Source organism: Cervus canadensis, chromosome 21 (genome assembly GCF_019320065.1).
Source record: "Cervus canadensis isolate Bull #8, Minnesota chromosome 21, ASM1932006v1, whole genome shotgun sequence".
In the NCBI taxonomy this organism is placed as follows: domain Eukaryota; kingdom Metazoa; phylum Chordata; class Mammalia; order Artiodactyla; family Cervidae; genus Cervus; species Cervus canadensis.
In genome coordinates this window covers 10,004,324-10,018,423 of record NC_057406.1, presented here as the reverse complement: position 1 = coordinate 10,018,423, position 14,100 = coordinate 10,004,324, and the positions used below count along the sequence as shown (strand labels likewise).

Sequence of the window (14,100 nt, the reverse complement as noted above, 5' to 3'; positions counted from 1 at the left end):
GTGTTAGGCCCTCCTTACTTACATGCAGGCTCATGCAGTCCTCACCTGGTCACATGGCAGTTTCATGGTCCCTTAGGGTAGATCGCCTCACTGTTTTACTGATGGGAAACTGAGGCTCCAAGAAGTTTCCTCCTACCTATATAATAGGTAAATATCTCTGACTGTGGTGTCCTGTGCCCAACCCTGTTGAACCTTCTTCTCTGGGCCAGCACTCTCCTGGGTCCCTGACCTGGCCATCCAGGAAGCATCTGGAATGTGCCCCTTGCTCACGTTACCACACCAGGGCCACTTCATCCCGCCAGCTCCATTCCCCCTTCGAGGCCCTCAGTGACCTCGCCTCCTCCCATCCCCATAGGTCCAGTCCCTTCGTGCCCAGCTGGAGGCATGGCGTCTCCAAGGGGAGGCTCCTCAAGGTGCACCCAAGTCCCAGGAGGACGGCCACATACCCCCCGGCTACATCTCACAGGTAAGGCCATGGAGCTGTTGCATGGGGGCTGGGGACAGGTTTCTGGTTGCCGTATTTTGAGAAAACAGCTGATATTCTGGGAGTCCTTCCTGTACCAGAGCGGAACCTGGGTGAGGCCTTTGATGTGCACCATCTCACTTAATCTCCCCAGAGGGTGGACATGAGCACTGTGCCCATTTTGCAGACAGGGCCACTGAGCTGTGAGAGGGTGTGTGACTTGCCTGAGGTCAGCTGGCCTGCAGATGTCAGAGGTGGGATTTGAACTCGGGTCCAGCAGACCGCAGAGCCCATGCGTGAGCCCCCCTGTGACCTTCTGTATGTAGACCCGGTTCCCCTGTACCGCTCAGGGGAAGAAGGGCCTGATGGAGCAATGGGACCCTCAGCGGGCAGGCTCCTGGGAGAGTGAAAGTTGCTCAGTCATGTCCGACTCTTTGCAACCCTGTGGACTATACGGTCTGTGGAATTCTTCAGGCCAGAATACTGGAATGGGTAGCCATTCCTTTCTCCAGGGGATCTTCCCAACCCAGGGATCGAACCCAGGTCTTCCACATTGCAGGCGGATTCTTTACCAGCTGAGCCATCAGGGAAGCCTAGGCCCCTGGGAGTCACTCCCTAAACACTGGGAAATCCTGCCAGGCGGAGGCCCTGCGCAAGGTGGTCTGCAGGACATGGGTGCCTCCAGTGGCCCTCGGGGGATGCACGGCCTGCCTAGGACAGCGACTCTCAACAAGGGTTGATTTTGTTCCCCTGGGGACATTTTGGCCGTGTCCAGAGACACTTTTGACTGTCATGTCTGGGACAACTAGTTCTCCAGAAAAAATACATGTGCATATACACACTGACACACTTCTATATGTTTATTGTAAATTTTACCGATATAGAACATGTTTAGTGTGCAACTTACAAATAAAAAAATATGTCATGCTTCTATTGTGAATTCCATATGGCAAATTGATGTTTCTCAGAGTACTTTCACTGATTTCTCCAAATGCTCGTATCTACAGCAAACTGACAAACGAGTGTCATTCTTTTTTTTTTTTTTTTTTTTACGAGTGTCATTCTAATGTGAATGTTGGTTGGCATTTTTTTGTATGTGAATGAGTAAGACAGCCAGAGATACGCCTAAACTTTACTTGGTCAATGTCATGAGCAACTTCTTTGCTGAACTGGAGGATACTTTACTGTTGAGACTATTTGAAAATATTCTTTTAAGGACATTTCTTGGGTTTTTGTTCTGTGTACAATGTGGCAGTCAGAGCTGGCACACACTTTGAAGTTTAATCTGTACTGTGAGCGTTAATAGCTTTTTCTCATCATTTGGTTAAGTCTGAACAATCAACAAAACAGTAAATCAAGCTCTGATTTGTAATGTTTACCAGTTTCCATGGTGTAAATATTCCTGCTATGGCCACTGTCCCTGAACAGAATTGGGAAGCTATGCGCCGACCATCATGTGGCATTTCCACCCTGCAGATACAGGACATGTAAATAACCTCAGAGCGTAGCTAATAATAAAATGCAGTGAAATAATTAGGAGGTAATGAATCTTGACTATCAGCTTTGTTTTTTTAACACTTATTTGTTTTTGGCTGCGCGGGTCTTAGTTGCTGCTTTCAGTCTCTTCATTGCTGTGTGCCGGCTTCTCTTTTGTTGCAGCTCACAGCTTAGCTGTCCCTCAGCATGTAGGATCTTAGTTCCCCTACCAGGGACCGAACCCATGTTCCCTGCATTGGAGGGCAGATTCCCTGGACTGCCAGGGAAGTCCGTCACCCTGTTTTTTTTAATGTAACTAATTATAAGTTTATATAATTTCTAATAACAGCTATGCTAAGTAGCTGCACCACAGAATTCCTAAAAATTTTACATTGCTGTTCCCCAGCTAGCACACCCTTGCCTGAAACAAAAAAAAAAGAAGGCTGGGGTTCCAGGCTCCGGGCAGGGAGGCCTTCTAGAAGTTCCAAGGGAGCGTGGGGCTCTCACGAAGTGTTCTGGAGCTGGGGGTGGGAGCGGGGGCTGAGGCAGGAGGGGGAGGGCCACTGGGTGTTTGTCAAGGAGACGCCCACTGCCAAGCTGAGGAGCTGGGATGGCAACCCACACACCTGAGGAGGTTTGGGGTCTGGGACTCGACATCAGGAAGGTGGGGTTGGCGTGCAGGGGGCCTGGGAGGGATCACGGCCAGCACTAGCACCAGGAGCTACGACGATGCTGAAGGAGGGGGGAGGGAAGAGGGGGGCTTCACGGCCGGGAGCTGGGGCCGCCGTGCAAGGCCAGGGGCCATCTGGGGCTGAATGGTTCTGTAACATTCAGCTGAAGGGAGACCAGGGCTGAGGGGAGTTGGGGGTATATTGTGGAGGGTGAGCAGGGCTGAGGGGACTTGGGGGTGTATTGTGGAGGGTGAGCTTGGGGATCACCTGACGTGGGGAAGGGGAAAGGGAGGGCCCAGTTGTTGTCAGGGCTCCCTCGACGCCAGAGGAAGGTGGGGCATTTCTAGACAGGGTGGGGTCCAGCACCATCACCTGAGGCCTCCGGGGACCTCAGAGATGCCCCCCACTACCCACCCCAGAGGGCTTCAGACTGAGCTTGGTGGACCCCTTGGACACCCCAGAGGCTGCCTTTTTTGGGTGGGTCCATCCACAGCTGTCGGTCCTGGAGCAGCACCGTCTTTGACTATTAGAACCTGCATTAGCTTCCCTTTGCAGGAAGGTTTCTGTCACTAAAATGAAGCTGGAAAAGCACTGCTCTGACTTCTTAGGGTACAGATGGGGAAACAGAGACCCAGAGAGGAGGCGAGTCCTCTAAGCTGGCGGCAGACCTGTGTCTGTGGTCCTGGCTTCCTGGTCCCCAGGCGCCCACTGGGCTCCCCAAGGCTGTCAGCGTTTCATCCTGTTAGATCGGGATGGGCAGGGTAGCAGGTGGAATGGGGGGTGAGAAGGGCATAAAGGGGAAACAGCCCAAGACAGGGTGGGGAGGGTACCCGAGAAGAGGAGCTGAACCATGTGTGTCCCCTCAGGCCCTGGGGGAGGCAGCTGGAGAGTCAGTGGACCCTGGTGAGGTGACGGCAGGGCAGGGATTCCCAAGCCTGCTTCCTCAGGCTGAGGGGGTGCCCCCTTCCAGCTTGTGGGGTTTGCCAGCACAGGACAGCAGCCAGGGGGCCTGGGGCCACGGTGCCTCTGCAGTAGGGGCCACAGGCACTTCTTTACATACTTGGATCCACGTCAGTGGTGGCAGCCGACACACTGGGCCCTCAGGAAGGCAGGTCAGAGGGAGCAGCGCCTGGCCTTCTAGGAGCTCCTCCTTGTGGGCTAGTGCCCACGTTCTGACATCAGCTTCTGGATGCCCTATTGGCTGCTGGGTCTGCCGGCCTGATGGGGCCCTATAAGAACAGCAGTCCCTTCTCCTGTAGGCTCCTGTCTTTCCAGGTGGGTGATCTCTACAGTGAATGCTGACTTAGCTCAGGGAGCCTTGCAAGTTGGTCTTATGGGGTCTGTATTACAGATGAGGAGATTGAGGCTGAGAGGGGAATGGGCTCGTTTGGGTTCACTCCGTGATACAGCCAGGACTAGGACCCAGTCTGTGGAACTCCCAAGGCCATGTTCTGTTGCCCCACAGGAGGGGACACACAGAGGACAGGCACAGAGGCTCAGTGAGACAGGTGTCCCCTGCCCACTGCTCAGGACACCTGGATCCAGGGGACCTGGCCCTCGTCCTTTCCCCAGACTGGCCCTTGCAGCCCCCCAGATGTGGCTGCTGGTGAGGCGGGGGTCATCCTCCCTCCCCAGCCATGAGGTGCCCTGTGCCTTGGGGGAGGGCTCAGCCTCTTATCTGCATTGGGTCTCTTATCCGCACCTCCCTTTCTCCCTTGGCTCTTCCCCTTCCCTTTTGAATGATCTTAAACATATTTTAATCATGTAAGAAATTTGTTTACATTTTCAAAAATAATTTCAAACAAATCAAAAGGTTAGAAACAAACGTGTGAACTCTCCTTCCCCTGCCTGCTTCCAGCCCCAGGGGTCACCTGGGTTACCTTTTAAGCATATCTGTATAGTCTCCTGTTACAGCTATAATGAATTGCCAGAAACATAAGTAACACACATTGATCATCTCACTCATCATACTCTCAGTTCTGTAGAGTAGAAGTCTAACGTGGGTCTCCCCAGGCTGTTAATAAAATCCAGGCATCCACGGGATCTCGTTCCTTCCCGTAGGATCTGGGGAGGCTCCATCTCCTCACCTTTTCTGGCGTCCAGCAGTCGCCTGCATTCTTTGGCTCGTGGCCCCTTCCATCATCTTCAGAACTCATGCAGGAGAGTCTGGTCCTTCTTACTTCCCACTGGGCTCCTGCCTTAGTCCCCTCTCCCTCTTTCTGTTCTGCTGCTCCTCTTCCACATCCAAGGACCCTGTGATTACTTTCAGCCCAGAGGATAATCTAGGATAATCTCCCTATTTTAAGGTCAGCTGATTAGCAGTCTCAAGTCCCGCAGGCCGTGTAAGGTAACTCATTCGCTGGTTCTTGGAGTAGGGCGTGGACATCTTCCGAGGGTCATCCACTCTACTTTCCAGGGTAGCCTTCCACACCTTTTTCTATGTCGTTATGCACAGGTACTCAGACCTACACCTCTAAAGTGTTTTTGGTCCACGACTGGGGTCACACCATGTGTATCGTCAGAAACTAGCTTTCATGCCCTCACTTTCGAGACACCCTTCCACAGCAGTCTGCGTGGGCAGCTCTGTCTTTTAACAGCTGCCCAGATCCTTTGTAAAGTGCAATCCCATAACTTATTTAAGGGCTTCCCTGTTAGGTACTTAGCTTGTTTCCAGTTTTCATCTGTTACCAACCTGCCCTCAGGCAATACTCTTGTCTAAGAGTCTTTGTACATGCATGACTTTCTGTGGGGTCATTCCTAGGAGTGGACCTGCCAGGGTAAAGGGTCATTAAAATTTGATGATGCCACCAAACTGCCCTCCACACACCCGGTTGCAGCTGACTCTCCCAGCAGTCGGCATTATCAGTCATTTAAAAACTTGCCGGTCTTGTCTACACAGCCCCATTTTGTGCTAAGTCATCAATTTCAGTTTGCTTACTCAGCATCTGCCACAAGTCAGGCCTGGCCTAGACCCCAGGGACTCTGAGCTATATCAGATCTTCTTTGTTTGGGGAGGGGGGGAATTTATAATCTGGCAGAAGCAGAGCCTTTTAAAAGCAAGGGAGAGGCTGACCAGAGTCAGAGCTCGGAGGATATTTAAGCCAGGCTACAAGCCAAGTGGATTACCCAGGAAGAGAAAGTTGTAAAAGAATGTTCTAGGCAGTGGGAATAACATGAGCTAAACCTCAGAGGTGTGAACATGCCATGAGCTGTTTTGTTTTGTTTCTTTTTAAAATAACTATGATGTTCCTTGGTTGGGGAGGGCTTAGGTTGAGACCATCAGGGTTGGCAGACATTGGAGCAGGGACTTGCTCTGTGGGATGGGAAGCCCAGAAGGGTTTGAAGCTGGGGCAGGTCTTCAAACAGGCTGGGGGTTGTGGGTGGCGGGGAGCAGGGGCAGATACAGGCTGATGATGCCAGGGTCTTGGGGGGGAGGCGGTGAAGCCTGGACCAGGGTAGGCCTGCCCCCGAGGCTTCTTGCCTCAGGCTGGGAAAGGGGCACTGCCCGGGCCATGGGGGCAGCCCGTGACGGCCTGGCCTCCCACCTGCAGGAGGCATGCGAGCGCAGCCTGGCAGAGATGGAGTCTTCGCACCAGCAGGTGATGCAGGAGCTACAGCGGCACCACGAGCGGGAGCTACAGCGGCTGCAACAGGAGAAGGAGTGGCTCCTGGCTGAGGAGACGGCGGCCACGGCCTCGGGTGAGGACCCCGGGCGGGAACGGCACAGCAGGGCCTGGCCCCATGAGCCTCCCGAGCTCTGGCTCCTCCTGACTGGAGGTCTTTAAATAAGAGATGAGGGTCTGGTGCCAGACTTGGGGTGGGGAGTCAGGAGCTCCTAGATATGGCCTCTAGCCCTACTTGCAAAGGGGAAACCGAGGCAATAATAGATTTCCCCCTACATATAGACCATGGGTTAGGGTTAGAGTCGTCTCTCTCAGGGGCCTGTGGCTTGGAGGCCCACCTCAAGCCACATACACACACACACTGAGCTGCAATTCCACAGCCAAAAATCCACGCCATGTGCTGCAGAGAGACTGGTCAGCCACAGACTCTGCTCTCATATGAGTGCCGTCTCACTGGGCCAGTGGGCTGGACCCAGGGGAGAGCAAGGAAAGGTGTGGGCATTTAACCAAACCCTGTTACACACATGAGCAACCTTAGTCCTTGCAGTGCGCCAGGAAGTGAACCCATTTCACAGATGAGGAAACTGGGGCTCAGAAGGTGGCAACTTATCCCAGATGACATAGCTTGGAGGTATCAGAAGATGGAGCTGGAGCACAGAGCACTCTGACTACAAAGCCCTTCCCTCTGCTCTTCCAAGTCAGGAATAGGTATACCCAAGATTCTGGCCAGCTCTCCCTCTCTGTCCCCTGCAGACCTGCTGGGTGTGTCTGGCACAGCCTGGACACTTCCATGGGGTTTGCAGAATAATAGAAAGAGGTCACGTGATTTGGAATTTGCCATCTGCCAGTGTTCAAGCACTCAAACTGAAGGCCCCTTGCCCCAAACCCTGGGGTCAATGTGTTTTGCATTTTAGGAAGATAACCCAGGATATCCTCCCCCAGCAGGGTCTGGGTTTCACCCTGAAATCTAGCACTAAGATTTTGCAGTGAAATTTCTGTGTTGCTCTTAAGTGGGATAATAATGACCAGAAATAGCCTTGGGTCTGTTCAGGTTGGGGATTGCACCAAAAGAGTTATGAAACACTTTCAGTGTTCAGAGCTTTTGGATTTTGGAATTATGGATAAGACTATGAATGAGGACTTGTTTAATCCTCACAACAACACCATGTGAGTGTGGAAAGAGACTCAGTCCTTGGGGGCTTGCAGACTGAAAATAAACCAGTGGGGGCCAGTATCTGAGTATTGCCTCTGTACCAGGCATTGTTCTGTTCTGCATGCTCTACGCACATCTCCCAGTCACCCAAGAGAAAAGGCATTTTTGTTATCCCTGTTTTCTAGATAAGGATTCAAGGCACAGAGGGGTTAGGTTCCTTGCACAAAGTCACACAGATTTGTACCAGCCACAGAGCCAGTGTTCTTGACTACTTGGCTGGGCCAGGCAGATGGACCTTGTTAAAGAACCTCCCAGGCTCTGCAGGGAGGACTGTGTGGAGTCTTATCCAGAAATCATGAATAACAAGAGGTACTGGCGGTCAGACACTGAGGTGTCTTCCCAGCAGAGTCCTTCAGACAGGTTCTATCATCCTCCCGTAGTAGACAGGCTCAGAGAGGTTGAGCAGCTTACCCAAAGCCACTCAGTCCATGACACAGCCCAGCCCAGTGCTCTTTACTTACCACTCTCTGCTCCTGTTTCCATGCGGAGTCCCAGAGGAAGTGGAACTCGATGCTCGTGACCCCTCCCCAATCTCCCTTCTCCCTCTCTGCCCTGCTTCCAGCCATTGAAGCCATGAAGAAAGCCTACCAGGAGGAGCTGAGCCGGGAGCTGAACAAGACACGGACTCTCCAGCAGGGTCCAGACGGCCTCCGGAAGCAGCACCAGTAAGAGGGCGATGGGGCCCTGCAGCCTGGGGGCAGGGCCTCCCTCTGAGCCAGGGGGCCCAGCTATCCACCCTGCTGGTTATGAGTGAGGGACCTATGCTGAGACCCCTGGGCAGGGGACCATGTCAGTTTGCCCCAGCTGAGATTCCTGTTCCAGTCATGTGTCACAGGGAACAGACGCGGTAGGACCCCCACACCAGTGCACACAACTGTTCTCAGGCCCCTTCTTGTCTATAACAGTCTCAGTCTCCACCCTCTCTTCCCCTCTTTAGTGTCCCCTGGAGCTGGGCTGAGGGTCTTCCCTGGTGGCTCAGATAGTAAAGAATCTGCCTGCAATGCTGGAGACCCATGTTCAGTTCTTGGGTCATGAAGATCCCTTGGGGGAGGGCATGGCAACCCATTCCAGCATTCTTCCCTGGAGAATCCTGTGGACAGAGGAGCCCGGCAGGCTACAGTCTGTGGGGTCGCCAAGAGTTGCCCACGACTGAGTGACTAATGCACGCACAGAGCAGGGCTCCAGTAGAAGCCTGTAGGTGTCCCTCCCTGTCAGAGCACACTCTGGAATGCTGGGGCTACAGAGGCGTTAAGAGATGGGCTCCTCCAACCCACCCCCCCCACAGAGGAGGCGCCTGCAACCCAGAGAGGCTGACACCAATTCACAGCCCCACAGTGGGCCGAAGGCAAAACTAGGGCAAGAATCAGGAGTCCTGAGCTGCTTCAAGTCTGCATGACCTGACCCAGCTTGGCCCGAGGGCCAGAGAACCCGGGCCATCCTCCCCGACTCTATCCTGGCAGGTCAGACGTGGAGGCGCTGAAGCGGGAGCTGCAGGTGCTATCAGAGCAGTACTCGCAGAAGTGCCTGGAGATCGGGGCCCTGACGCGGCAGGCCGAGGAGCGCGAGCACACGCTGAGGCGCTGCCAGCAGGAGGGCCAGGAGCTGCTGCGCCACAACCAGGTGGGCCTTGGCCCCCCCGGGGGTGGGGGCCAGGTGTGGGCATCCCGGCACCCCTGCACTGACCATCCCACCCCTTCCAGGAGCTGCACACCCGCCTGTCCGAGGAGATTGACCGGCTGCGCAGTTTCATCGCCTCTCAGGGGACGGGCAACGGCTGCGGTCGCAGCAGCGAGCGGAGCTCCTGTGAGCTGGAGGTGCGCCTGCACCCCCCACCCCGTGCCAGGCCTCCTAGCTGGGGCGTGGGGCCTGGGCCTGGGGAGAGTACCCGGACAGGCTGGGCCTGCCCTGCAGTGGGGAGAGGGCAGGGCAGCTCGGAAGGAGGCCTGCTGTGCACCCAGCACTCCTGGGCCAGCTGGGTGAAAGCTCTCCACCTGAGTCCTACCACCTACCTGCTGTGTGACTGTGGCAAGTCACCTCACCTTTCTGAGTCCTGTTGGCTCATCTGTAAAATGGAGCTAGCCCCTCCCTTATTGAGAGAAGCCAGAATGAGAAAATGTATGTGTGATCCCAGGATCACCCTCGTCTTTGGTTGTATTTAACAAAAATTTGTACACAGCTTTACTCTCTGCCTGGCATTTCTATAAGCCCTTATATCTGCTAAATCATTGAAGCTTCTGGCAGTTTTATGAAAAAGATGCTGTTGCTGTCCCCATTTTACAGTTGGGAAAACTGATACACAGGAAGTTCAAGTACCTTGCCCAGGGTCACATGGCTTGTCAGTGTGGGAGCTGGGATTTGAACCAGGCACCTGGCTCCAGAGTCTTAATCTTTTAAGTCTCCCTCGCCCTGGCTCAACCTGTCTCCTTCTCAATCAGGTCAAAATAGTACCTGCTCATCAGGGTTTGTGGAGGGGTTAATGAGGAAGTGCAGCCCTCTCTGGCTCACAGTAGGGCCACACTGTGGCTTCTTTTCATGATCTTCGCCCTCAAGGTGAGGGCCTGGTTCTGTGTTGTGACCACAGCGGGGGTGACCGTAAGATATCCACTCACATGATACAGATGGGCTGAGAGAGCAAGGAGAAATCAGAGAGGGCTTCCTGGAGGAGTCTTCCCCCAGGGACCCTGGTGCAGGTAGGAGCTGCCTTCTAGGGGCCCAGAACAGAGAGAAGCCAGGCTTTGGGTTGTAGTGGGCCAGGGTAGCTCTGGACTCTGGCCCCAGGTCAGCCTGGAACCTGTGACCTCAGGTGCTGCTGCGAGTGAAGGAGAACGAGTTGCAGTATCTGAAGAAGGAGGTGCAGTGCCTCCGAGATGAGCTCCAGATGATGCAGAAGGTGAGTCCCGGCCAGCTGAGGTGGGATGCCAGAGGGGTAGGGAGCCCCTGGATCCAGCTGTGCCCCCATCCTGTGAGCACCTGTTCTGTGCCGGCCACTCCTGGCCTCATCAGGCCCTCCCCGTGCCTCCCCCATGTAGGGGTCAGGATTCCCATTTACAGACAAAGAAACTGAGGCTAAGAAAGGGTAAGTGATTTGCTCCAGGCCACCCTTGTTTTTATTGGGTTGGCCCAAAAGTTCTTTTGGGTTTTTCCATAACATCTTATGGAAGGCACCTGAATGAACTTTTTGGCCAGCCCAGTATTTAATCAGAAAATATTTATTGGTACCTACTACGTGCTCAGCACTATACTGGGTGCTGGGTGACTCGCTGTGGACAAGATCAAAATCCCTGTTCTTGTGGAGTATGCATTCCAGTGTGGAGTATGCATTCCCAGAAACCTGTGTTTCTGGGAGCTGGGGGGCTGAGATTTGTGGCCCGGTCTGACCCACCCTTGGTGCCGTGTCCATGTGTCTTTGACAACCCTTTGTGTGTTGGTGGTTCTGGGAGACTCCTGGAAGGGGCCCAAGCCCTGGGCCAGGCTGACCTGCCCTCCCAGCCACTCACTTGAGTGTGTGGCCTTGGACAGAAGTTTCACCACTCTGAACCTTGCCTCTCATCCTGAATGGGATGAAAATGATGCCGAAACTTGTGTCACTGGGTGGAGCGGGGGAGCCTTCTGGGGAGGCCACCTAGGGGGGCTTGGAGAGGCCTGGCTGTTTGTGCCGGCAGGTGGGTGGGGCCAGGATGGAGGGCTCCCTGCCCTCACAGTGCCTCCCCGGCCCCCAGGACAAGCGCTTCACCTCGGGAAAGTACCAGGATGTGTACGTGGAGCTGAACCACATCAAGACGCGGTCAGAGCGGGAGATTGAGCAGCTGAAAGAGCACCTGCGCCTCGCCATGGCTGCCCTGCAGGAGAAGGAGGCCGTGCGCAACAGCCTGGCCGAGTAGAGGTGGGCGCCGCAGGGTGGGTGCTGCAGGGCGGGCAGGGGGAGGCCGTCACGGGTGCTGGGCCTGGAGGTGTGACCTCAAGGCTCACCTGCACCTGAAAACCCGAGCCACCCCCTGGCCCGGGGCACTTCCTCCTCCCAGCCTCCGTTCCCCTTCTGGGTGGGGGGACAGTGACATCGGCAACTTGGGGCCGTCCCGGGGATCCGTCAGACTCACCCAGAGGCTGCTCTGTGAGCTGGAGCACGTTTTCTTCAGAGGTGGGCCAGCCAGTAAGTCTGTGATTATCGGCCCTGTCCCCGCATTGTGACAGTGGGAGCTTCTTAACACGGAGCTGCAGCTGCAGCCCTGCACCGTCCACGCCCCTCCTCAGGGCCGGCAGTGCCCTTGCTGATCGGCCTGGGCTTGGGTGGCAGATCCGGTGTGGGTGTGCCTACCTCCTCATCAGACCCAGCAGCACAGCTTGCTCATGTGTGTGCTAATCACCCACAGGTTCCTTCCTCTGAGCTTCACGCCCCAGACATCACTGGAGGCCGTGTTCTGTCCCAGAAAACAAACTTAAGGTTACTTAGTCTCACAGTCATCCCTGACTTAGCAGGGTCTGAGACTTTTCTTTTGGTTGCATTGGGTCTTAGTTATAGCATGTCGGATCTAGTTCCCTGACCAGGGATTGAACCCAGGCTCCCTCCATTGGGAGCACAGACTCTTAGCCACTGGACCACCTGGGAAATCCCTCTGAGCTATTTTTATGTTGCCTTTCCTCTTGCCCTATCTACCTGGAGCTTCCTCTTTCTAACACGTCCTTGGGGACTTCCTAAGGCACTCGGGAGAGGCCACCCTGTGGGCCAAGCATGGGGAGAAGCCTGGAGGAGCAGGTCTGGCCCGGCCTTTGGGGTTGAGAGGCTTTAGAAGGACCTGCTGGTCACACTTCCCTGGCCTTAGCCAGATTCCCTTGCTCTATTTATTAAATTGAAATGCAATTTATTTACAGTGTTTACAGTGTTACAATTTACCATGTTGTTTTAGTTTCTGGTGTATAGCAGAGTGATGCAGTTATATATACTGGGTTGGCCGAAAAGTTAGCATTTTTCTATAGGTGTTATGGAATGAACTTTTTGGCCAACCCAATAGAAATACAGATATGTTCTTTTTCAGAATTTTTTTCATTATATTTTATTATAAGATATTGAATATAGTTTCCTGTGCTATACAGTAGGACTTTATTATTTATCTATTTTATATATAATAGTTTATATCTGCTAATCCCAAACTCCTAATTTATTCTTCGTCCACCCCCACTTTCCACTTCGGTAACCATAAGTTTGTTTTCTCTGTCTGTGAGTCTGTTTCTGTTTTGTAAATAAATTCATTTGTATCTCTTTTAGATTCCACATACAAGTGATATCATGTGATATTTGTCTTTCTCTATCTGACTTATTCCACTTAGTATGATAATCTCTGGGCACATCCATGTTGCTGCAAATGGCATTATTTCATTATTTTTTATGGCTGAGTAATATTCCATTGTATTACTATGTGTATACTTTATCCATTCACCTGTTGAAGGACACTTGGGTTGCCTCCATGTCTTGGCTATTGTAAATAGTGCTGCTGAGAACATTGGGGTGCATGTTTTTTTCCTAATTCGCAGACTCCCCCACTCTTGTCTTCTAGGTCCTTGTGGTCCAGCCCACTGCAGACCCCCCAGTCCAAGGAGACCAATCGCCTTCCTTCCCTGCTGGACGGACGTCAGAAGCCAAGCTTTCTCCCCACCCTCTGTGGGCTCACACCCACGTGCATTCACACCCACCACACACATGCACACACACACACACATACACAGCAACACACACACATACACATGTACACTCTCTGCGTATCTGAGCGCGCCCCTAGCACTGGGTCTTACCTTGCACCTTCTTCAGGATTTTATATGTGAAGAGATTTTTATATAGATTTTTTTTTTCCTTTTTTTTCCCCAAAAACACTTTATACTTTTTAAAAAGCAATTCCTAGTGGCACGTGCCTCCAGCACCAGCCCCCACTCTGTCTCCAGCCACTGCTTGGGCTTCTGGGCCCGTCTCCCTGTCCGGGGTCTAGTGGAGGCCCAGCAGTAGCTGTGGCAGGGTGGACTCGGTGGGAGAGGCAGGGAGCCGGCCACCCTCTTCCTACCCTACCTCCCGCTAACTACTCCCTGCCCTGGGGGGACTCACTCCCTGGGACTCTGGACAGAGGGACAGATGGACAGAGGGAGCCGGTAGCTGTCCCCACAGCCCCGCCCCCTCCACTGAGGGGGTGCTGGGCATGGATCTGTGGGAGCCGCACCGTGCAGGTATTTCTCTCCTGCTCCATGAGCCTTCTTAACTTAATAAAATGTTCTGGCAGCTCTGCTGTCCTGGATGGCCTACACAGGGTGGGTGGCGGAGGTTGGGGGTTCTTTTTTTTAAAATTAGAGGATTATTACTATACAATATTGTGATGGTTTCTGCCATATATCATCATGAATCAGCCATAGGTACATGGGGATATATAGGTATATCTATCCTGTATATAGTCCACCAGACTCCTCCATCCATGGGATTCTCTAGGCAAGAATACTGGAGTGGGTTGCCATGCCCTCCTCCAGGGGATCTTCTTGATCCAGGTATTGAACCCTTGTCTCTTACATCTCCTGCACTGGCAGGCGGGTTCTTTACTCCTAGCACTACCTGGGAAGCCCATGTAGGCATATATATATATAGAGAGAGAGGCATCCCATAGGTCCCCTCCCTCTTGA

The 14,100-nt window shown here is 53.4% G+C and overlaps 1 protein-coding gene across 1 annotated transcript in view; it reads left to right on the top strand.

Annotated features, from left to right (window-relative positions):
• LOC122423473 (TRIO and F-actin binding protein) overlaps nt 1–13,708 on the top strand; it is a 59,163-nt gene extending 45,455 nt beyond the window's left edge. Inside the window, 8 exon segments of the mRNA XM_043440572.1 lie at nt 356–466; nt 6,162–6,309; nt 8,009–8,111; nt 8,907–9,066; nt 9,147–9,260; nt 10,250–10,336; nt 11,166–11,329; nt 12,999–13,708. Coding sequence (XP_043296507.1) covers nt 356–466; nt 6,162–6,309; nt 8,009–8,111; nt 8,907–9,066; nt 9,147–9,260; nt 10,250–10,336; nt 11,166–11,327 — 885 coding nt within the window. The 3' untranslated portion in view covers nt 11,328–11,329; nt 12,999–13,708.
• Nucleotides 13,709–14,100: the final 392 nt, after the last annotated feature.